We start from the raw sequence: 22,316 nt of genomic DNA on the forward strand, positions 1-22,316 counted from the left end.
AAAAAGCTAATCCAATTCAGAAGTTCTAGCAGCTGGTGATTTCCCAGCGTGAACACCAACTCAATGGCTGCTCATTCTGGCTGCTCAGGATCATCATCTGGGGGCTTTATAAAAAATACTGATGCCTGTGCCCCCCCCCCCCAACCCAGAGAGTCTGACTCAGTGGGTCAGGGTGGGGCCCTGACACAGGTATTTTGTAAAGCTCCTCCAGGTGACTCTAATGTACAGCCAGGCTGAGAATTATAGTAGTCTCCCCTTATTGGTGGGGGGGTGGGCAGTGGATGCTTGAAACTGCAGATCGTACAGAACCCTATATTTCATTTTTTCCTGTACATACATACAGATAGTTCAGTTTACAAATCTGGAATTTTCGTGGGTGGAAAATTCATTCTTATCATAGATCTTAGCAATCTCAGCGTGAGTTTTTTGTTCCTTATTAAGTAAAGAATTTTTTACCTTTTCACTTAAAGAAAGCAATTTACAGTCTCTTTGGCATATCTGAATGGCCAGCATCACTACCCCTGCGCCTGGCGGCCATTACTGAGTAAACTAAGGTTTACTTAAGCGTAAGCACTGCCTGAGCTCCCGACAGTCCATCTGATCAACAGACAGCTACTCAGTGACTGAGGGGCAGGGCAGTGCGAGAGTCCATCACACTACTCAGAACAGCGCACAATTTACAACTCAGAAATTATTTTTGGAATTTTCTATTTAATATTTTCAGACTTCAGTTGACTGCGAGTAACTGCAGTTGAGGAAAGGGAAACCTCGGTTGAGGGCGAACTATGTACTAGTCTAAGTGATTATAGGTCACCGGGTGGGACTTGCATGAGTAGGGTTAGCTTTATCCTATCAGTTTGACCCAAAGATGATACCTGTGCCGTGTACAACTTTAAACTCTTATAAATAAAGTACCATAAACTGCATAAAGATCTGATAATATAGTGAGCTGGTATAAAAACTGGTCTAAGCTCGTATAAAGAAATATATTTCAAAACATAACCCTAAAATACTTAAAAGATAAGAGATTCTATCTAGGAAGGGAATTTTAGGACTATCTACCCCTGGCTGGTGTGGCTGAGTACACTGAACCCCAGCCTGCAAACCGAAGGGTCGCCGGCTCCATTCCCAGTCAGGGCCCACGCACGGGCTGCAGGCCAGGTCCCTGCGTGGGGAGGTGTGGGAGGCAGCTGATCAATGCTTTGCTCCCTCCCTTCCCTTCTCTCTAAAAACAAATAAAATCCTTTTAAAAAGAATATCTTGACTCTTCTATGAAATCAGGCATCTGATAACAGCAGGAAAGAGGTCACAAAGTTTTGATGATGATCATGAAGGATATCAGAAATTGGTTTTTAAACTCCCTACACTAAAAGTTGTTGATTCTCTATCTGAAGTAGAAAGTCGTAACAGTCGCATTTCAAGAAAGACCCAATGCAACTCAAAAAAAGAACAGAGGACAACTAAAGAAGAGGCTTTCATGAAAAGTCAAATTATGTTATTAGGTCCTGGAAAAACCTAATGGATACATGTAAAATACAGGAGACACATGTTTAAAAGACATAGGTTGAGAATAAGTGAAGGGGAGTACAGCTTAAGTCACAACTTTCCAAATGCATTACCTAAAGAGGCTGAAAATATAACCAGCTCAAAACAAGGATTAGATAAATCTTTGGGTAATAAACTCATAATGCACCGCTCAAGAAACAGCAGTGTGTTGAAACATCTCTCCCCCGTTCTGCTCTCCCCAGAACCGTCCTTTGATAGAGCTTTCAGAAACAGGATTCTGAGAGTCAAATCAGAGCACAACTGAGCTAATAATTGGTAGTTTCCTTTCATCATTTTAGAGCTCTTAAACCAAGATACATAAAATTGGTTCTTCCATCATTAAAGAAGTGCAACCTTTCTCCCTGCTGGTGCTTAAATAATTTCCTAGCTTTCCCCGAAAACTTTGTTCACAACTGACTTACTCTCTTCCATCTAGGACTGTCTGCAGAGTCCTTCTGCCACCGTACGTCCTCACCAACAAGAAGTTTCGCCTTCCAACCCACCGTCAGATCAAATGAAGAACTGCTGGTGGATCAAACAAGGACCAAGAGTGGAAGAGCCTGCACTATTTCAGTCTAGCCGGTAAGGCACTATTCATCCTCAGAAACTTGTTTTGTTTTGCTGTTTTGAGTACCAATTAAAATGAAGGCACTGAGTATACAAAGAGTTATTTCTGGCAAGACAAAAAAAAAAAAAGTCCATAAGAGCCCACAAGTGCATAGAGCCTGTTTCTTCCAGGGCTTCCCACTCAGAGAGAAAAACAATCAGACCACTTACACTGGAAGAAACTTCACAGAATCAAATAAAAGAGCACCTTTCTTCCCATTTTCTTTATGAGGAAAAAAATAGACTTTTACCATCTTGGGGAAAAAAAAACCCACTGAGACCTCAAACTTTAAGACCCAGTTCAGATCTCCCAGAGAACTCTGTCTTCTAGCTCTGTCACAGTATCTGTCACTCCAGACTCTGGTGCCTGTCTTTCCCTATTGGACCACATCCTTGGCAGGGCAGACGGTGCTTTAACCACCTTTCACTTTGGCACAACGCCCAGCAGACAGGTCTTCAATGTTTGCTCAAAGAATAAATAAATGACTACACAGAAATTCAGCTTTAATATATTTGGAAGGAGAAAGAACTAGAATACTAAATTAGTTAGAAGGGGAGGGAGCTGGGGCTGCTGTTTTGAGAAGGGGAATTTTTGAAAGGTGCAAAGGGGAATAAATGCAATAGCTACTAGAGAAGGAGAGACAAATCCTTTGTCCAGAGCACAACTGCTCAGAGGGAGGGAGACTGGCACCCTATGACTGTGCTGAACTCAGGTCTGCCCTTCCCAGCTGTTATCTGGAGGGGAGAAAAACGTTTCTATCTGCCATTAAAGCAACGTGTAATGGTACCATGAAGTATCGTTATTATACATGCAAACTACTAAAAGTAAAAGCATATGGCATGGTTAAAATTTCCTAACATTTCAGTTAGATGGTATGACGCCTTCCAATTTTATATACTGACCATTGCAGAAACTGGAATTTGAGTTCATTGTAAATGAAAAGCTGATTCGAAGAATAAGATTTATAAAGAAAGTCAATGTACTTTTAGATATCCCACTGTCAAGTGGAAAAAATGCAAGGTTTAACTTGAAAGAACCTGAAGTTAAAATGTAACTTAAAAGAAAAAACACCAAGGAACACTGACCGAACACCAATCTGTGTTTCATTCAGCCGGCCTGACCAAGGAAAGCAGGCAGGAGTGGATGCCTTTTCTGAATGGGCAGTTCCTTTAAGGGTCTCACAGCAACCAGAAAGTGAGTCATTCTAACAGAGCATGGGGTTTAATTAAGATACTATCAGTATGTGTTGTCATAGTACTACAATACTAAATGTTCAGTGTTTATCTTCACTTTTAAAATACTATTTATACATAATTATTCAAGATTCTCAATAGCAAGTAATAATTTTAAAAATTTCTCTATTTTGTTAAACATAATCTAGTTCAAATGTTCTTTTCAGTTCCGTTATGGTCAGTTGACACACAATGATTATTACTTACACCAGCTAAGGAGTAATTAATTATTTGTTACAGGTTCTATGACATTGCTGCTACTTCTCAAGATTTGTGTTTGCAAGGCTAGATTTTAAAAGGTGGTGTTTTTAAACGTGTATGAATAGGAATAGAGCAGTTAACAAAAAGATACACAGAGAGATAGTAATACAGCTTATAAAGATCTAACATTTAAATCCCCTGGCCGGTGTGGCTCAGTGGATTGAGCGCCAGCCTGCGAACAAAGAAGTTTACTGGTTTGATTCCCAATCAGGGCACAGGCCTGCGTTGAGGTCCCGGTTTCCCAGTTGGGGGCGTGGGAGAGGCAACCAATGTATCTTGCATATTGATGTTTCTTTCCCTTTCTTTCTCCCCTCTTCCCCTCTCTCTAAAAAATAAATAAAACCTTAAAAAAGAAAACCACGAAGGTTAGACTATGGCTTTGAGAATTCACTAAAACAATAAATAGCACAGCCAAACTAGACTGATTTTTCCAACAGTCTAGTATTCATCTGCAAATACAACAGCTCATTTTGTCATAAATCACAGGGACCAAAATCACCAACAAACAACTTTTTTTTTCTCTTTTGCATAAGGTCCAGTTCAAGAAAAATTAAAATGTCTCTGGGTCTCATTTACTTTCATTGAAAAGAGAGCAAATTCATTGAATCTCAGACTTAGAAGTTCGGTTCCCCACCTTCCTGAATAAAATGAGAAATGAGCACATTTTTTTTTTAGCAAGAGAGGCAGCGTTCTAGCCTGTTCTAGTCTCCATGTAAGCCTCCCAACAACCTCTTTGCTGCTCGAAGAGGGTCGACCAGAGACTAGTGCTACTTCAGTTCATCCCACACAGCTCTTACAGAAGGCCGGCTGCGGGCAGGGAGCGAGGGGCATGGCGAGGAGTCTACACCTTCCCCTCCTTGCTCTGGCTGAGGCAGGCTGGGCAGGTGGGGCCAGGGGCAGCCGTCCTGCGGGGCATCCCCGAGCAGCACCAAGGCAGCCGGGCTCCCGAAGGGCCAGGCTGTCAGCGTCTAGGAACCAGTGATTGTACAGAAGCCCTTCCCCTCTTTGAAGGCAGTCCCCTGGAGACTTTCTCAACCACTCCCTCCCTGCTTTACACGCTCTGGAAAGATGCCTGTGAAACGGGACCCAGGGCTCCTGCAAAGCTGGGCTGCCGAAGGCTTCAGGTTGCTCGCCACAGGCTGAGAGAGGGCCCGTCCCATACGTATCAGTGTTTCTGCACGGAGATCTGCCCTGTATCTATTCCCTTTCCAAACTGCAGATGTTCTAAAAACTTAAGAAGAGAAACCTGATAAACTGACCGTAACTGGAATAACAACTAGGCAATCTATTACATAACAACATTCCCTGTGGCTATATAAACTAATTTTGCAAGAAGTCAGGCTTGATGTTGGGTCAAAGAACCAACCAGTGGTCCCATTATCAGCCTTTTCCTTCTATAAAGGTCCTCCCTCAGTGTGTGTGCTTTTGACACAGGAGAGGCTATTTTTCTCTATCTAGGCTATACTATAACGATTATAATAGCTAAAGATACATTTCAGTATTATCCATAAAAATATAAATCCTATAATTTCATAGTCAAGAAGGTAGAAAGGCTTATAAAACATTTTTTGTCAATATTGAGGGAAATATGGCTTTGGAGTCACACATTGAATTGAAGTCCGTCTCTCTCCCTCTTATTCCGTGAATTTGAACAAATTAATTACCTCTTTGTGACTCGGCCTCCTCACCTGTAAAATAAGTAGAGTAATAAAACCCTCCCCCTGAGGTTTATGGGGATAAAATACAGTGTCTGGTTCAAAAAATGCTCAATAAATAAAAGTTGTTATTAACTGCTATGAATCTCAGTTAACAATGTAGACAACAAAATACGTTCAAAAACTTCCCTCAATCTATAAAACCTGATTCCAAAAAGTGTCATCTGTTCCCTTAGAAAGACCCTATCTTTCTTCCTTCCTTCCTTTCTTTTTTTTTCCCCAGGAAGAAAAAAACTTTGGAAAGATGAGTCTTTCCACGCATGCATAAAAATAAATATTTATAAAAATAAACATACAGACCTGTTCAATCCAACCGCTAGCCTATTAGAAATATAAAATATGGGGTAAAAACTAGTTCAGGGTATAAAAATTGGTAAGCCATTTTAAAGAAACTGAAGGGTAAATACACTAGACAAAAACCTGGTTAGTTAACAACGACAAGGACAAAGATTTTTACAATATGTTTAATAATTAACTTTTAAATTAAAATGCCCTATTATATTTTGTAATGGTAATCTGTGATTCTTTGGCAAACACTTTTTTTTTAAAGTTCAAAATCTTTTTTTTCAAAGTAAATACCAAAACTCTAAATATGCTGAATGTACTTCATAAAATAGATCCTGAAGAGACAGAAACTTTTTATGTAAATTTCAATTCCACAACTATAATTTCTTACTCAAAAAAAGTTAACTTCATATGATAAGACTAAAAATAATTTCATTATCAAAAAATAACTCTAAGAAGAATAGAAACACTTTTTTATGTTTCTGTGAATTCTAATTGATAGCTAGTACCCCTCCAAAAAAACATTGGTATTCATCATTTAGAGGATCCTCTCTCTTGCCCCCTAGTTTCTAGGCTTATGAATGTTATGTGTGTGTCAGATGCCTTACCATATTTGCATGGTCACTCAGTCTCCAAACAATGAGACAATAGTAGTAAATTATAAAACGCCATTATATCAGACAAATGCACAAGGACTGGTAGAAATAGTTTTAAAACTGAAGAGCTAAGACCATATTACCCTTTCCCAACAGAACACTATATTGTATTCCTTTTAAAGTCTTTAAATTATTGTACAATCCTTACTCTCAGATAGTAAAACTCCACTCTCAAGAGATTATTGAATGTTCACACGGTGTTTTAACATTTTCCCTGGTAGAAATTAAAACAACCTAAACATTTTCCTGTAGTGGTCACCTTGCAATAGACATAAGCATCCATCACAAAGCAATGCTACAGACTACTCACTACACTTAAAAAAATAAAAACATTAGAAAAATAGCAATACTCTCAGCTGTTTAACCAGAAGAAAAAAATAGGAAAAAGAATAATGTTAAAGAATAAAGAATATAAAAGACTTTTTAAATTTTTGTTTAAAGATCTTGTTTATTTATTTTGAGAGAGAGGGGAAGGGAGGGACAAAGAGAGGGAGAGAAACATCAATGTGTGGTTGCCTCTTGTGCACCCCCAACTGGGGACGTGGCCCACAACCCAGGCATGTGCCCTGCCTGGGAATCGAACCTGTGACACTTTGGTTCGTAGGCCAGCACTCAATGTCCTGAGCCATAGCACCCAGGTCTTAATTTTTTTTTTTTTTTTAACTGATTTGAGAGAGAGAGAGAAACATTGATTGATTGCCTCCTCCTGTACATGCCCTGACCAGGAACCGAACCTGCAACCCAGGCATGTTCCCTGGCAGGGATTTGAATCGGCAGCAACATCTCGCTTTGCAGGATGACCCCCAACCAACTGAGCCGCACAGGTCAGGACCAAAGTTTTGTGGGGGGTTTTCGTTTGTTTGTTTGTTTTTTAAGGTGATGCGAAATCAGAGAAATGCACCTTTCTTTACACTGCTGTATAGAGATTTTCCACCCCAATTAAGAGATGTTCAAAACAGGCCTAAAATGAGTAATAGGCATAACACTCCATCCTATTTTTATGGCAATGATATTACCGAGAGAAAACTGGGACTTAAACTTAATTCAGCTCAGCTCACCCGGAAACGCCTTCTGTGTCCTAGGCCCTCCAGAGCCCTGAGACACCAAGATGAATGAGTCAAGCCCAGTCCTCACCTTGGGAAACGCACTGTCCCGAGGAAAAAGTACGGAAACTCTTACCATGAGACTCAGGAAGGACGACAGTCAGAGTGTGTACTAAGTGTATAAAGCACCTCGAAACACAGGAATGCGTTTATGGCGACCATGATACTGCCCAGGGACGCCGGTCAGGGCGGGCCCAGGTGGGGGTGACAGCCGAGCTGGGTCCTCCAGAATAAACTCGGCAGGAAAAGAGGCTGAGAGTAACCAACATTCCCGGATAAGGAAATGGTCACTTTAACCTTTAATATCAAAGCTGATTCTTCTGATGCCTCTGAGAAAAAGGAAGGTCTGCGTTCAGGTTGTTCAGTAACTATACACATAACCACAATGCCCACAGGCTTTTTGGTCTTATAACACCGCCCTTTGGGAAAGAAAAGAACTGGGTCACTAGCCTATTCAGCTGAATAGACAACTGGAAATAAGGAAAGATTTTAAATGCTTTCATTAGAAATAAGAGCAAAACTGACCACAAGCAGAGACAAAAGGTCTGATAAAATGACGAGAATTTTCCACTACGATCGACAACTGAATCTAAAAAATAGAAGCAAAAACAAAAACACACTGGGCAAACAACCAGAAGAAGAACAGAATCACAGGTGTGGGGACCACCTGGAGGGCTATCAGCTGGGGGGGGGGGGGGGAGAAATGGGGAAATGGTGCAGGGACTGAGGAGCATAATCAGTTGGTGCAGAACAGACGGGGGGTAGTTAAGAATAATATAGGGAAGGGTGAAGCCAGAGAACTTACATGCACGACCCAAGGACATGAACTGAGGGGGGAATTGCTGGAGGGAAGGGGGTGCTGGGTGGAGGGGAGCAAAGGGGGAAAACTGGGACAGCCGTAGCAGCATAATCAATGAAATAATATACTTTTGAAAACGAAGGGAGTTGTAACAGAGTCTACGGAAGGCGACCGCAGAAGCTTATCCCGTTAAAACGCCACCGTCACCAGCCACCCCTCGGAGCGGGTCTGCAGTGCGTGCGCGCCGGGCGGGCCGCTCGCTAAGGCGCAGGGGTGCTGCCCGGGGCGGCCCAGCCTGAACCCCGAGGACCAGAGCGGGCCGCCACTTCCGACGGAGAACGGCCTGCTCCTCCCTCTCGGCTCTCGGGCCACTCGGGCCTGCGCCGGCTACACCCCCGGGGAGCTAGATGTGAAGGCCGGCACTCCGGCCACGTCCTGTGGGGAGACGAGGTTCCCACGCGCCGTCGGATGTGGCCTGGGCGCAGGGTCCGCAGGCCGGTGGGCGTCCGAGCCCCTCGCGCAGAGGTGGGGTCCCCCCAGCCCCCTCCTGCTCAGGGGACCCCTGCGACCGGGCCCTGCTCCCGCCCCGTCGGGTCTAGGGGCTCCGGGAGAGCGGCGAGGGGCCCGCGCAGCGCAGGCCGCCCCGCACAGCCTGGGCTCCCCGCCCCGGGGACGGCGACGACGCAGACGCCCTCCGCGGGCTTCAGGGGACAAGCCCGGGCGACCCCCGTCCTCCAGGACGCGCGCCGGGCCCGTGGGCGCGGCTTTGAACCCCCTTTCACTGCACAGCGCGACCCCGTTTCACAGCGGAGGCGACGGGGCACCGGCCGGCGTCCTGTCCCCCGGGTCGGGGCAGGGGGGGCTCCGCACCTGGGGGGCGGGGGGCGGGGGCCGGGCGGCGCGGAGAAAGGCACCGGCGGGGACGCGCCCCCAGCGGCCGGTCCGCCGCCGCCTCTGTCCCCGCACCGCCCGGCGCCGCCCCCGGGCGCCCCCGACCGAAGACAGGGAGTCGGACGTCAGGGCAAGAGCACGCGCCCGGCGACGGGAACCACTAGCCCCCCGCTGCTCCGGGTCCCCCGGGGCGGCCAGCGCCGCCCCCTCCGCGGCCGCGGGCGCCCCGCTCTGTCCCCGCGCGCCGGCCCCTCCCGGGAAGACGCGGCGGCGGGACCGGGAACGCCCCGCTCGGGCCCGGCCTGGGGGCGGCGACCGCCGGGACGCGAGGGCCCTGCGGGCTTTTCCTCCTCGTCCGCTCGCACCTCGCAGCTCGTCCGTCGGGGTGACCGCCGCGGAAACGGGGGGGCGCGGTTTCCTCCCCGAGCTGTGCCCTCGGCCCGAAGGGGACCGTGGGCTCCGCGGGCCGGGGCCGCGGCCTCCCCCCCCGCCGCCGACTTCCGCCCGCGGGCCGCCCCCCGCCCCCCGGCCCCCGGCCCCCGCCGAGCCACGCGGAAGCAGCGAGAGGCGCCCCCGCCGGCGCGGTGCGGCCGGGACCCTGCGAGCGGAGCAAAGGCGCTTTAGGCGCGGGCGCGCAGGGCGCCCCGAAACAGGTGTGGGCGCCCGGGCGCCTCCGGCCAGCGCGGGACTCGAACCCGGAGCCCGCGGCGAGGCACGCGTCCGGGGCCGCTGGGCTGGACGAGGCCGCCCGGGCCGGGGGAGCAGAGCCGGCCTCGGCGCGGCCGTCGGCCCTTTGTCCCCGCGCCGGGGCGGCGGCGAGGCGAGCGCCCCTCGGCCCGGGAACTATGACACCCCGTGCGCCCCCTCCGCGCCGGCCGCCCGCCCCTCCGCGCCGCGCCGGGCCCAGGGTGACCCCGCGCCGCCAGCCTCACCGGGTCGGAGCTGGAGGCCGCCATCGCGGCGGCTGCACCACAGCGCGCGCTCGCCCCGCTGCAGGATGTAGTGGTCCTTGGCTTGGAAGAGCTCCATGCCGGCCCGGGGCGCTGAGGGAGGCGGCGGCCCCCGGGCCCGGGCCGCGGCGGCGGCGCGCGGAGCGTTCTCGTCAGCCGGGGCCGCCGGAGCCTGCGCCCCCCGGGAACGGCGGCTGAGGGAGCGCCCGGGCGGCGGGACCCGCGAGAGAACGCGCCCCGGAGGCGGCGGCCGGCGGCGACGAGCAGCAGCAGCGGCCTGAGAGGCCTCTCCCGCGCCTCGGCTCCTCCCCTGGTCCGGCTCCGCCCGGCTCCTTCCTCGGCTCCTCCCCCGGATGGCCCCGCCCCCGACTTCTCTCAGGCTCCTCCCCCCGAATGACCCTGCCACCCCGACTTCTCTCAGGCTCCTCCTCGCATGGCCCCGCCCCCAACCGCCCCAGGCTCCTCCCCCGAGTGGCCCCGCCCCGACTTCTCCCAGGCTCCTCCCCCGCATGGCCCCGCCCCCGACTTCTCCCAGGCTCCTCCCCGTGCCTGGCTTCTCCCGCCCCGCGCCTCTTTCCCGTCTCCGCTCCCATCTGCCGGTTCCCGCCGCCCTCGTCTCCTCCAGCCTTCCCTGGATTTCTTCCCCCAGCTCCTCCCTCCGGGCCGGCTGGCCTTCCCGCCTGTGGCGACGCCGGCAGAACCGGGTCCCGGCTGAGCCGGGCTGGCCGCCTTCCCTCCTTGTGGCCTTCGGAGCAGAAGCCCACTCCATGGGCCTCCCTCCCCGCCTTGCCAGCGTGTTATTCGTCCCTTTCACCAGCCCCGAGAAAAGCCAGGCCGGCTTCCTAACTCCGGCTCGAAACCCACTGGTCCCAGAGGCCCCGGCTTCCCGCACGACCCGACGAGCCTCGGGGCTGGGGTGCGGCTGGGTGGGGGCTGGTCCCGCCAGGCTCTGCGGGCGCCGGGCTGTCTCGCTGTGCCGTTTGCTCTTCGAGCCCGCGGGCCGCGGCCAGCAGCAGGCGCTCCGTAAGCGCGGGTCGGCGGGGCGCAGGTGACAGCGGAAAGCACGCGACATGTGACAGCAGAACGCACGCAACTGTCCGGAGCGCGGGGCTCCAAGTGGCCGGCAGGAAGGAGCCAAGGTCAGAAGCTAGCGGGTCCCTAACTGAGTCGGACGGGCCTGAGAAGACTTCGTCAAATGAGTTAATTAAGGACGCGGAGGGGCTCTAGTCTGGCAAGGCAGGGTAGCTGGAGAACTCCCGCGAAGAGGAAGCCCTGCGTTTAGCCGAGCTGAGTCGGGCCCAGGGCCAGGCCGAGGGCCAGGTGTGGTCTACCTGGATGCTTTGGGGAGGGTCTTTTGAGCTCAGATGGTGGTTGAATTAAACGACCTTTAATTCCACTGCTAGTTTTATAAATGAGTCTTAGATGATGCAAAAGAGATTCATTCTAAAACAAAGTCAAGAAAACAACCGGGTCAGACAATATTATTCTGCTCCAAAGTGTCTCCAACTAGAAAGGGCTAATGAAGGGAGGAATTGCTGAGAAGGCATCTCAGGTTGTGTTTTTTAGGTGTCCTTTGGGGGGGTATAGTTCTTAAACATCTCTTCATAGTGCTTTGATCATCCTTACGTTATTACCAGATGACAGTAAATGCCATGGAATCGGTTTTATTTAAATAAATACTAGTCTTGCACATGCGTATGTGTGTGTGTGTAAAACTCATTCTTCCACTACAACCAAAAAGATATGTTTAGGTAACTTATTACCTAAGGATCTAGAAACTTGCCTTGACAAGCCAGGAGTCCCAGGCCTAGTTGTTTTTATTCTTCATATATTGCTTAATATTTTTGAGATTTCCTAACACCTTTTTAAAAAATTCTTATTGTTTATACTATTATGGGTGTCCAAATTTTTTCCCCTTTGTCCCCTTCCACTTGGACCCCCCACGCACACTCCCTCAGGCAATGCCCGCGTCATTGTCCATACCCATGGGTCATGCATATATGTTCTTTGGCTACTGCATTTCCTATACGGTACTTTCACATCCCACGGCTGTTCTGTAACCACCAATGTGTACTTTTTAATCCCTTCACCTTTTCACCCACCCACCCCTGACCCCCTCCCATCCGGCAGCCGTCAGAACATTCTCTGTATCTGTGATTTTGTTTCTGTTCTGCTTGTTTATTTTGTTTTTTAGAATCAATTATTGATAGATGTGTATTTATTGCCATATTATTGTTCATATTTTTGTTTTTTTCTTCTTCTTAAAGAAGACCCTTTAACATTTCATATAATACTGGTTTGGTGGTGATGAACTCCTTTAGCTTCTTCTTGACTGGGAAGCTCTTATCTGTCCTTTGCTTCTAAATATTAGCTTTGCTGGGTAGAGTAATCTTGGCTGTAGGTCCTTGCTTTTCATCTCTTTAAATATTTCTTGCCAGTCCCTTTAGGCCTGCAAAGTTTCTTTTGAGAAATCAGCTGATAGTTATATGGGAGCTCCCTTGTAGGTAACTAACTGCTTTTTTCTTGATGCTTTTAGGATTCTTTCTTTAACCTTTGGCATTTTTATTAGGATGTGTCTTGGAGTGGGCCTCTTCGCATCCATCTTGTCTGGGACTCCCTGCACTTCTTGGACTTGTATGTCTATTTCACCAAGTTAGGGACGTTTTCTGTCATTATTTTTTCAAATAGGTTTTCAATTTCTTGCTCTGTCTGTTCTCCTTCCAGCACTCCCATGATGAGAATGTTGGTATGCTTGAAGTTGTCTCAGAGGCTCCTTACACTATCTTCATTTTTTTTTAATTCTTTTTTCTTCTTGCTGTTCTGATTGGCTGTTTTTTCCTTCCTTATAGTCCAAATTGTTGGTTTGACTCTCGGTTTCACCCACCCTACCATAAATTGTTCTTTATTTCCATTACTGTATCCTTCATTTCCGACTGGATTTTTTTTTATGCTGTTGGGGTCCTCACTAAGTTCAATGAACATCCTTATAACCAGTGTCAGAGCTCTGCATCTCGTAGATTGCGTGTCTCCATCTTGTTTAGTTATTTTTTTGGAGTTTTGTTCTGTTCTTTCATTTGGGCCATGTTTCTCTGTCTCCTCATTTTGGCAGCCTCCCTGTGTTTGTTCCTATGTATTAGGTAGAGCTGCTATATTTCCCAGGCTTGGTGGTGTGGCCTCATGTAGCAGGTGTCCTGTAGGGTCCAGTGGCCCAGCCTCCCCTGTTACCTAAGCTGGGTACTCAAGGTGCACCCACTGTGTGAGCTGGGTACTCCCTCCTGTTGAAGTTGAGCCTTGATTGCTGTTGGCATGTGCAAGGTCAGCCACCCCTGCGCTCTGTCCAGGGCCGCACAGCATAAGCTACAAAGCAGTATGTAGGCAGCGGCTGCTTGTGCTGGGCTCGGAGGTGCCCAGATGAGGCCCAGCTGTGCACCAAGGCTGCTGCCGCCCGTGCTGAGCCTGGGGCAGCTTAGGGACAGGTAGGCACAGGGCTTGCTGGAGCCTGATACTGCTTGCTTGAGAGAATTTAAGAAAATCTGGAGCCTGGGCCATGACAAGCCATTTGTATGGAAAAGCCACTGGAAACAACTTGGGTGGGCCCAAAAGTTGGGTGGGGCCAGGCCTCAGGGAATCACCAGGGTGGGGCAAACAGTGATAGGTTGATGGAGTCTCATATATGGCACCCACCTCCCTGCTCTGTGGCTCTGTTCAGAGAGGACTCATAAAAGACGCAAAGGCCTCTATAAGCTCTTCTGTCTGGGAGGAACCACAGCTCTCACTCTGGGGACAGACAATTCAGTTCCTTCCCGTGCGTCTCTGATGCCTTTCAGTCTGCTGCCCCAATGCTGGAGCTCAGAGGGAGCAAGTCTGAGTAAGTCTGTGTGCAGGCCCTTTAAGAGGAACTGCCTCGGATTCCAGCACTTTCTGTCGTTCACAGCCTCAGTCCCTGCTGGTTGCTGCAGCCAGAAGTTGTGGGGACTTACCTTCCTGGCTCTGGAACCCTGGGCTGGGGGGGCCTGGTGTGGGGGTGGGACCCCTCGCTCCTGAGATATTCCTCCCAATCTTTATTCACCACACGTGGGTTTGGGACCAACGCATTCCGCATTTCTGCCCCTTTTACCAGTCTCATGATGGTTTCTTCCTTAATTCTGTAGCTGTAGGACTTCTATTCAGCTTGATTTCTGATGGTTCTGAATGATGGTTGTTCTAGAGTTTAGTTGTCGTTTCGATGCAGTTGTGCAAGGAGGTGAGCCACGTTTACCCGTGCCACCATCTTGACTGGAAACCCTAACCCCTGAAATGCCGTCAGAGTGAGGTGTAGGTACGCACATAAGCCATCTTTCTGCACTGTGTACTCTTCTAAGTGGAATGTGTGGGAGAGAGAGTTTCCTTTAGTACCTTTTTTAAACCGCAGGATTGGCTGTGGCCTGTTCTTCCTCTGCCAATTATAATTCTCCGGCTGATGGCCTTCTGGGGTCTGTACCATCGCAAATCAATAACAATGGTCAAAATGCGTCCTGTTAGATAACCACATTAGAAAATTTTCAAGGAATGCTTTGTGCTGCACCAGAAAACAAGAGGGACAGAAGTACTCCTATAGGAACTCGGTATTTACCTCCTTGGAAAAATCAGATTTTAAACCCATTGTTTCTTCTCCTGATTAAAGAAAAATAAAGAAGAGGGTATAGGGGTGTAAGTGGTAATGGGAAAAAATACAATGAAATAAATTTTTTAAAAATAAATAAGAAAGAAAGAAAAATAAAACCGCAGTGTTTCACCATTTTGCAAAAGGAGCCCTTAGTTCCAAGGAAAAAATAGGGTTAGGTTTTTCCTAACACTGCTCCATCCTTTCTCTCAGTTTTACAGCAACTCTTCAGTGAACCCAAGGAAGCACGGCGAGGGGTGTGTGTTGGGGGAAGGGTGTTTGGATTCGCAAAGGGAGTGGGGGAACGTAGGTGGGAGAGGGTGAAGAGTGGGATGTGATCTGCCGTCTCCACATGGTGGGGGTTTTGTTTGTTTGTTTGTTAAAATATATTTATTTATTTTCAGAGAGAAGGGAAGGAAGGGCGAAAGAGTGGAGGAAATGTCGGTGCGTTAGAGAGATACATTGATGGGTTGCCTCTCCTATGCCCCCAACTGGGGACCTGGCCCACAACCCAGGCATCTGTCTTGGCTAGGAATCGAACCAGGGACCTTTTGGTTCTCAGGCAGGCACTCAGTCCACTGAGCCGCACCAGCCAGGGCTCCAAACAGTGTTTCTAATAAGGCTCACGGTGGGCAACCAGAGACCAGCTACAAAAGTGGCAAATACATTTTTAAAATGTCGCCCTCGCTCTAATTTTAGAATTGGGGTGCTGTTGCTGCTTCTTGAATACAGTGAGATACTGAGATACTAAAATTTAAATTGCCTGCAAATTATGCATCATTTCTCCTGGTTTTTCTCATTGCTGTTCTATGATTTAATCAGGTAGGGGTTCTAGGTTGTAGAGGAGGTGCTTATAAAGCTGCAGCCCAAAGGGTTCAGTCTAGGGCAACGCTGAAATGTTTAAAAGATCCACTCCATACAATTAAAAATAATTTGAGAAAATGGAAGGCCCGTTGTGCGTATTTTCCCAATACTACAAAGCCCTCCAGAAGGTGTATTTTTGTTGTTGGTTTTTCCTTTTAATCTTATTTCTTCTCACCACTGCACTCAGACAGTATGTAGACTCCCATGCCTCTCCTGGCCAAACTGCTCCCCAGACTCCTTTCTTTATTTCCACTCTTCGCTGTGAAAGCTGACCTCTAGGGCTCCTTCCCCTGGGGAGGCCGGGCCTTCCTTGGAACAGGGGTGCGGAGGGGAGAAAGGGCAGGAGGGTAAGCCACCAAGCTCTCCAGCTGCGGAGGAAAGGGGACAAGTCCATCCCAGCGCTCCCGTAGGGGCCTCATCTCTCCCCTGGAACTCAGTGGAACTGTTTTCATTTTGAGTGGGGAAAAAAATGTGGCTTGTAAACAATTTTATTTCAGGCCCTTACATTCAAAGTTCCCAGACTAGTGTCTGGACTTTTCTCCCCTCGTGATTTCATGATTGGAATCTGAGTGTCTGGCCTGGGGACAGGTAACCGCCTGCAGAAAGAGACAGCTCTGGATCTGTAGGGGTTAGGACCAGAGGACCCCATGTTGCCCACCCCGAAACCTGCCACCCGTGTCAGGATTTGCAAAACAGGCTACGGTCAGTGGTCACTGTGCTCTTGGGACCCGTGACCTGCAGTCTCACAGGCCCTGAGCCAACACCTGTGCTGAAACAAAGGGGGGATCCGTCAGCGGTCAGGTACCCGATCACGAAGGTCCCTATTGTCAGAGGCAACTGAGGCATGGCTGCCAGCACCCTGCTGAGACCTCGTCTCTCCCCCTGAGCAGTTCCCAGGAGCAAGGGCCATAAATCTGGGCTTTCTGTTCCCACAGCAACTATCCCTAACCAGAGGGCACTGTTGTTTCACCTACATCCGGGACTCTGGAGCTGCCCACCAGGGTGACTCAGCCCCGCTGGGGGTCTGTTCTGTGCCCTTAAAAGTCCCGCACCCCTTCCCTGGCTGCTGTAGTCTGCTCGGACTTAGCCCGCCTGCGTGAGCATCCTTCAATAAAGGCTTTGAACTGGTCCACCTACTCCTCCCTTCCTCTGGGCACAAACCGAACAGTAGGCATTCCCCAAAGTGTCAACAAAAGTACCTTGTTTTCCACTGACCTGTTCTATTTGGAGCAAACTACTGACTGTTCTGCCTGGCAGGCTAGGAGCCCAGAAATCCAACGGGATGGAGAGAGACGGGTAGGAAGGGCCAATGTGGAGAGACAGGCAATTTGGGTGACCTCTCTCCTCTTGTTCTCCCTGCCTGACCCGGCCCCGCCCCTTGCAAGGAGATGTGTTTGCCCACAGTTGACACTGGCGAGTGTCAAACCCTGGGTCCCGCCCGCTTCCTGTCTTAATCTAAGCCTTCCGTGCTTGGGCAAATCTTTCAACTCTCCACAGTTAGTCTCCCTTAACTAAAATGGGGATAAAATATAAAATTTCTTCACAAGGTTCTTGTTAGGATTAAATGAAGTTAAGACTTTGCAAGGGTGTTTTGAACTATAAAGTGTTATAGAAATGTTATTTTACGATTTTTTAAATCTGCTTTATGTGTGATGTTTTCCTTTCTAGATTTCAGATTAGTTAACAAATTCCTAACATTCGTCGGCAGCCGTCCGTCTCGAGAGACGATGGTGTAGCTTCTTAAGAGTCTATCTGCCCCGCCGAGAATGGCTGTGCAGTCCAACTCGGGAGTGACACTGGCTGTGCAGTCCAACTCGGGAGTGACACGGTATCTGTCTCCTCCTGTGTTGAATCAACATCTTGCGATGACGCTGGAGTGTCCTCTCCAGTGAAGCTGAAGCTACAGAGCCTGGGCAGGGTGATATGGAGGGTTTGCTGTGGCCCATGCAGCAGACCCCCCCTCTCTTCGCAGCTGAAGGGTCCAAGGGAAAGACGGAGTCAATACAGCTTGGTTTCAGGTGCGCCGCAGGAGTTGCCGGTGTTGACTACAGCGTCAAACCGCCTTAGGGACTCCGGCTCCGGATTTTCTGTCGGGGTTTACTCCCTTAGCCTTTCCCCTGAAGAGGTATGCCGCAAGGCAGCGGAGGTTTTTTGGAGTCAGAGTTTTCCTTCTCTGATGTGCCCTGACTGGAAGATCGAACCAGCGACACTTAGCTTGCAGGCCGACGCTCAATCCACTGAGCCAAACCAGCCAGGGTTAAATTCCTAACATTATATATATTATAATTATAGATTCCTGGCATTAAATAGTTTATATATATATATATATTAAGATTTTATTTACTTTCAGAGAGAGGGGAAGGGAGGGAGAATGAGAGGGAGAGAAACATCACTGTGTGGTTGCCTCTCGCACGCCCCCAGCCAGGGACCTGGCCTGCAACCCAGGCATATGCCCTGACTGGGAATTGAACCACTGCCTTTCAGTTCACAGGCCAGTGCTCAATCTACTAAGCCACACCAGCCAGGTCTATATTTTAGATTCCTAACATATATATGATTCAAATGTTTTGACCTGGAAGCACATCACTGGGAGATAGGCATGAGAGATATTAATCATGCAGCTAGAAGGAGGAGGTTAGTCTTGATGGAGGATTTGCCCTGCAGCTAATGAAGATTAAGCCCCAGGACTTTCCAATTTCATCCAAAGCCATACACTTCATTCTGTGCTCCTTATTTTGTATTCTTCGTTCTAAAGGGGACCCTCCATGTTTTAAAAAGCTTCAGGTGCCACAAATCTTGCTCCCAACACTAGCATAAAAGAGTGTTCTGTACTACATTCCAGGAGAATTGGGGGGTTGGGGGCCTGCTCTTTGTCTTCTCTTAATATGTCCTTCCTTCCTTGATCATTCTCTCATATCATTTTAGTCCCTTCCCTCTTTCTAAACTCAGATATACTTTCTGCTTCTCTCCAATTTTCTAATTAGTTAACAGTCATATAGCTGGATGAATACACACACACACACACACACACACACACACCCCCTACACACTCACTCCTATCGAGGGATAAATTCAGAGATCAGGAACAGTGTGTTCAAGGAGCACCCCATTCATCCCAAATAACTCAGAGAGAGGACTCCCTGTCTGGAGCCCTGAGAGCGAACATGGAGCTAGGGGGAATTCTTTGATTCAATAACGCTAGAGTTATAGCTATTCCGGAGTGGATTCAAAAGTGCTACTGATAGGAAGAGTGTTTTCATCATGTACTATTAGACTAGGTTTTCTTGGAAAGAAATGTAACGCTCCGTGTGGTGAGGTGTGCTTGCCCGGGAAGCAAGAAAGGCACCCCAGTCCTCCCCAGTTTGTAGGAATCCAGGCTCACTCTCACCACACACACACACACACACACACACACACACACACACACACACACACTCCAGAGCCATCTCAGTAACATCAGGCTGAAGCCTGGAGTAGTAAACACTTGGGGAGATAAGGACGGGTCCCAGTCTGTTGGAAGGGTTGGGATTTTCAAAATAGGGACTGGGAGTCATCAGACTGGGACAGGGATTACAGGGGGGCAGGAGACAGACATTCAAAACCTAGAGAGATCAAACTGAGGAAGCAGGTAGTGTCCATTGAGAACATTCTCTGAAGGCCCCACCCTACCCTCACCCTGAATGGCATGAGGAAGAGTCAGAGGAAGGCAAAGCTTCCAGCCCTGTTACCGGACCGCTTTAGGGTGATTATCTGACATGTCAATAAAAGCACAGTCTAAAACCCTGTAGCCAGCTGGGCGATAGCCTTCCGAGATACCAGGTCCTAATCCCTGGAACTTGCAAATATTACCACATATGGGAAAGGAGTCTTTGCAAATATAATTAGGGATCTTGAGATGTGATTAAGTTTCTTGTCCTGGATAACCTAGGTGGGCTCTAAACGCAATCGTGTGTGTCCTTATAAAGGAGGCTGAGGGAGATCTCACACACATAGAGAAAACAGAGCAGAGAAAGATTTGAAGATGCTGGCCTTGAAGATGGAAATGGCATGGCCACAAGCCAAGGAATGCCAGCAGGCACCAGAATCTGGAAGAGGCAAGGGATTGATCCTGTCAAGGCCTCCGAGGGGAGCAGGGCCTTGCCGACACCTTGATTTTGTTTGGCTCAGAGAGGCTGATTTTGGGCTTCTGAGCTCCAGAGGCATAAGAGAACAAAAATGTGTTGTTTTAAGTCACGTAGGAAACTAATACAACTCCTGTTATAATTCTATACGTGTTTGGCCTGGTAAAGGTGGGAAGAGACGGACAGCCCCTTTTAATGCACCAATTCTTCATGCCACTCAGATAAAAAGCCATAGAGAGAATAATAGAAGCCCATACAAATTAATTGTTTGGTTTCATTCTGTTTCTAAAGAGTTTTATTTGCTCTTAAGGAAATGTACATCAGCCATCAGGGAATCAAGGATGATGGGAACCACGCAATTGTCATGTGAATATCTGCAGCCATCTCTCTGTGTAAGGAGTGTGTGTTGTCACCCCCGCACTGCGTCCTCTTCTCCACACTCAAAAAGGGTTTCATCTCTGCCAGCCAGCCTATACATGATGACATACTCAGAGTGGTACCAAGCTGATGTCCAAATCGATGGCTCTGCCACTCCTTCTCCTCCATGCCCCTCCCACTGCCCTTCAAGCCAAGCGCCACAGTAGGTGAGGGTTTGTGGCCCATCCCCAGCTGAAGGAGCATCTCAAGCTGCCATAACAAAGTGCCACTGACCAGAAATTTATTTCCTCACAGTTCTGGAGGCTGGAAGCCCAAGATCAAGGTCTCGTCAGGGTTGATTTCTTGTGAGGCCTCCCTTCTTGGCTTGCAATTGGCTACCTTCTTGCTGTGCCCTCCCATGATTGTCTCTCTGTCACGTGCTGTGTGTGTCCTAATTTCCTCTCCTTATAAGAACACCAGTCACGTGGGACTCAGGACCACTCACATGACCTTATTTTCCATTAATTACCTCTTTAAAGGCCTCATCTCTAGATATAGACACAGTTTGAGGATTTCAACATGAGAACTTAGGGGAGATACATTTCATCCCATAACAACCGCCAAAGGTCTCATCTTCAGCTTGCCTGCTCTCCTCACTCATTCCCATCATCCCCTACCCATCCTTGGGGACCATCCAATCACCCTACAAAATGTGGAATCTTTTTGCTAAGCACAATGTGAAATACATAAAATAACACAGAGCCCCGTCTGAGTGGCACAGTTGGTTGAAGCCCAGACACCGAAAGACTGCAGGTTCAATTCCAGGTCAGGGCACAAACCTAGGATGCAGGTTCGATCCCTGGTTTGGGCACATACAGAACACAACCAATGGATGTTTCTCTTCCATGGATCTCTCTCTCTCTCTCTCTCTCTCTCTCTCACTCTCTCTCTCTCCTTCTATCTCCCTTCCTCTCTCTAAGCTTATCCTTCACTGGGATTAAATAAATAAGTAAATAACATAGACACATATAAACTAGACTTGCAATAATCCACCTGTAATTGATATACTCTACAAAACTCTTGGATAAATGAGTGTACCTATTAAAAATGATCATTTTAGAGACATTGCAAATATTTTGTGAGCTGAGAAAATGGAAAAAACAGAGTCAGGAAATTTAGTTCCATTATTAATCTAATCTAAAGCAACAGGTGTGAGGTATGCTATGTGCTAAAAATAGCACCATGAGTCTGAATGAGCAAGATAACTGAGAATAATCACAGGTTTTTAAAAAAACCATAGAAACCTTAAGAACAACCAACATCTAATGTGAAAAAAAAAAGTGTCTTCTTCTTAAAACACAGAAAAAAGGTGAAAAATGGGCAACAAAAAAGCCTAAGTTTTAGAGACAGTATGAGAGCCACAACATTGTGTTTATAGAAATATAAAACCAAATAGTTATTCTTTTGTTTTGTTTTTTTTAAGGCTTGAGGAAAAAGAACATTGGCGATGCTCTAGAGAACAGTCAACACTGAAGCCAGAAATGAAGCATGAAAAACTACCCCTAGCACCAGGCCAGAGGATTCCTCATTCAACAGGCAGAACAGAACCTTCTTTGGAGTTAAAAAGTATGAGACCAGAGAGCTTATCACTAACGATGATGTAATTAAGCGATGGGTCCTTTTTCAGGTCATCAGCTTATGTCAGCTCCAAGTTCGATGTGACTCACTGTAGTAGTGAAGTAAAAAACCAAAACAAAACCATGAGGTCAACAGAGTTTATATCAATTTCATATAGTTAAAAAAAAAACAGAAAACAGAGGAGGCAATTCCTACGGGCCCTTCTGGGCGACTGGGAGTCTCCACCCCACATTCCCCCTCCCTCCCCCTCCCCCGTCCCCTGCTCCTATGGGCCCTCGAGTTGGACCGGGAGTTTCCCTCTTACCCCTAACCCCTTTCAGAAAGAAAGAAGAAAGAAAGAAAGAAGGAAAGAAGGAAGGAAGGAAGGAAGGAAGGAAGGAAGGAAGGAAGGAAGGAAGAAGGAAGAAAGAAGGAAGGAAGGAAGGAAGGAAGGAAGAAGGAAGAAAGAAAGAAGGAAGGAAGGAAGGAAGGAAGGAAGGAAGGAAGAAGGAAGAAAGAAAGAAGGAAGGAAGGAAGGAAGGAAGGAAGAAGGAAGAAAGAAAGAAGGAAGGAAGGAAGGAAGAAAGAAGGAAGAAAGAAAGAAAGAAAGAAAGAAAGAAAGAAAGAAAGAAAGAAAGAAAGAAAGAAAGAAAGGAAGGAAGAGAAAGAAA

General features: G+C 48.1%; 1 protein-coding gene and 1 long non-coding RNA gene across 4 annotated transcripts in view; one reads left to right on the top strand and one right to left on the bottom strand.

The window, feature by feature from the left end:
- The window catches only part of INPP5F (inositol polyphosphate-5-phosphatase F), a 70,351-nt gene extending 60,171 nt beyond the window's left edge, over positions 1-10,180 (bottom strand). For 2 of the 3 annotated variants that reach the window (XM_090278774.1, XM_090278773.1), the window contains exon 1: positions 10,027-10,169. In XM_090278774.1, the coding sequence (XP_090134900.1) occupies positions 10,027-10,123 (97 nt within the window). In that variant the 5' untranslated portion in view covers positions 10,124-10,169. Of the gene's footprint in view, positions 1-10,026 lie in introns of all 3 variants that reach the window. The other variant, XM_090278775.1, reaches the window with a different exon arrangement.
- Positions 10,181-11,042: 862 nt separating this feature from the next.
- LOC150010778 (uncharacterized) lies at positions 11,043-21,786 on the top strand. The gene is made up of 2 exons (XR_016511423.1): positions 11,043-11,183; positions 21,512-21,786. It is a non-coding gene; the product is annotated as an uncharacterized LOC150010778 (long non-coding RNA).
- Positions 21,787-22,316: the final 530 nt, after the last annotated feature.

The sequence above is a fragment of the Furipterus horrens genome, unplaced genomic scaffold, assembly GCF_987537825.1.
Source record: "Furipterus horrens unplaced genomic scaffold, mFurHor1.1.pri manual_scaffold_5, whole genome shotgun sequence".
Classification (NCBI taxonomy): domain Eukaryota; kingdom Metazoa; phylum Chordata; class Mammalia; order Chiroptera; family Furipteridae; genus Furipterus; species Furipterus horrens.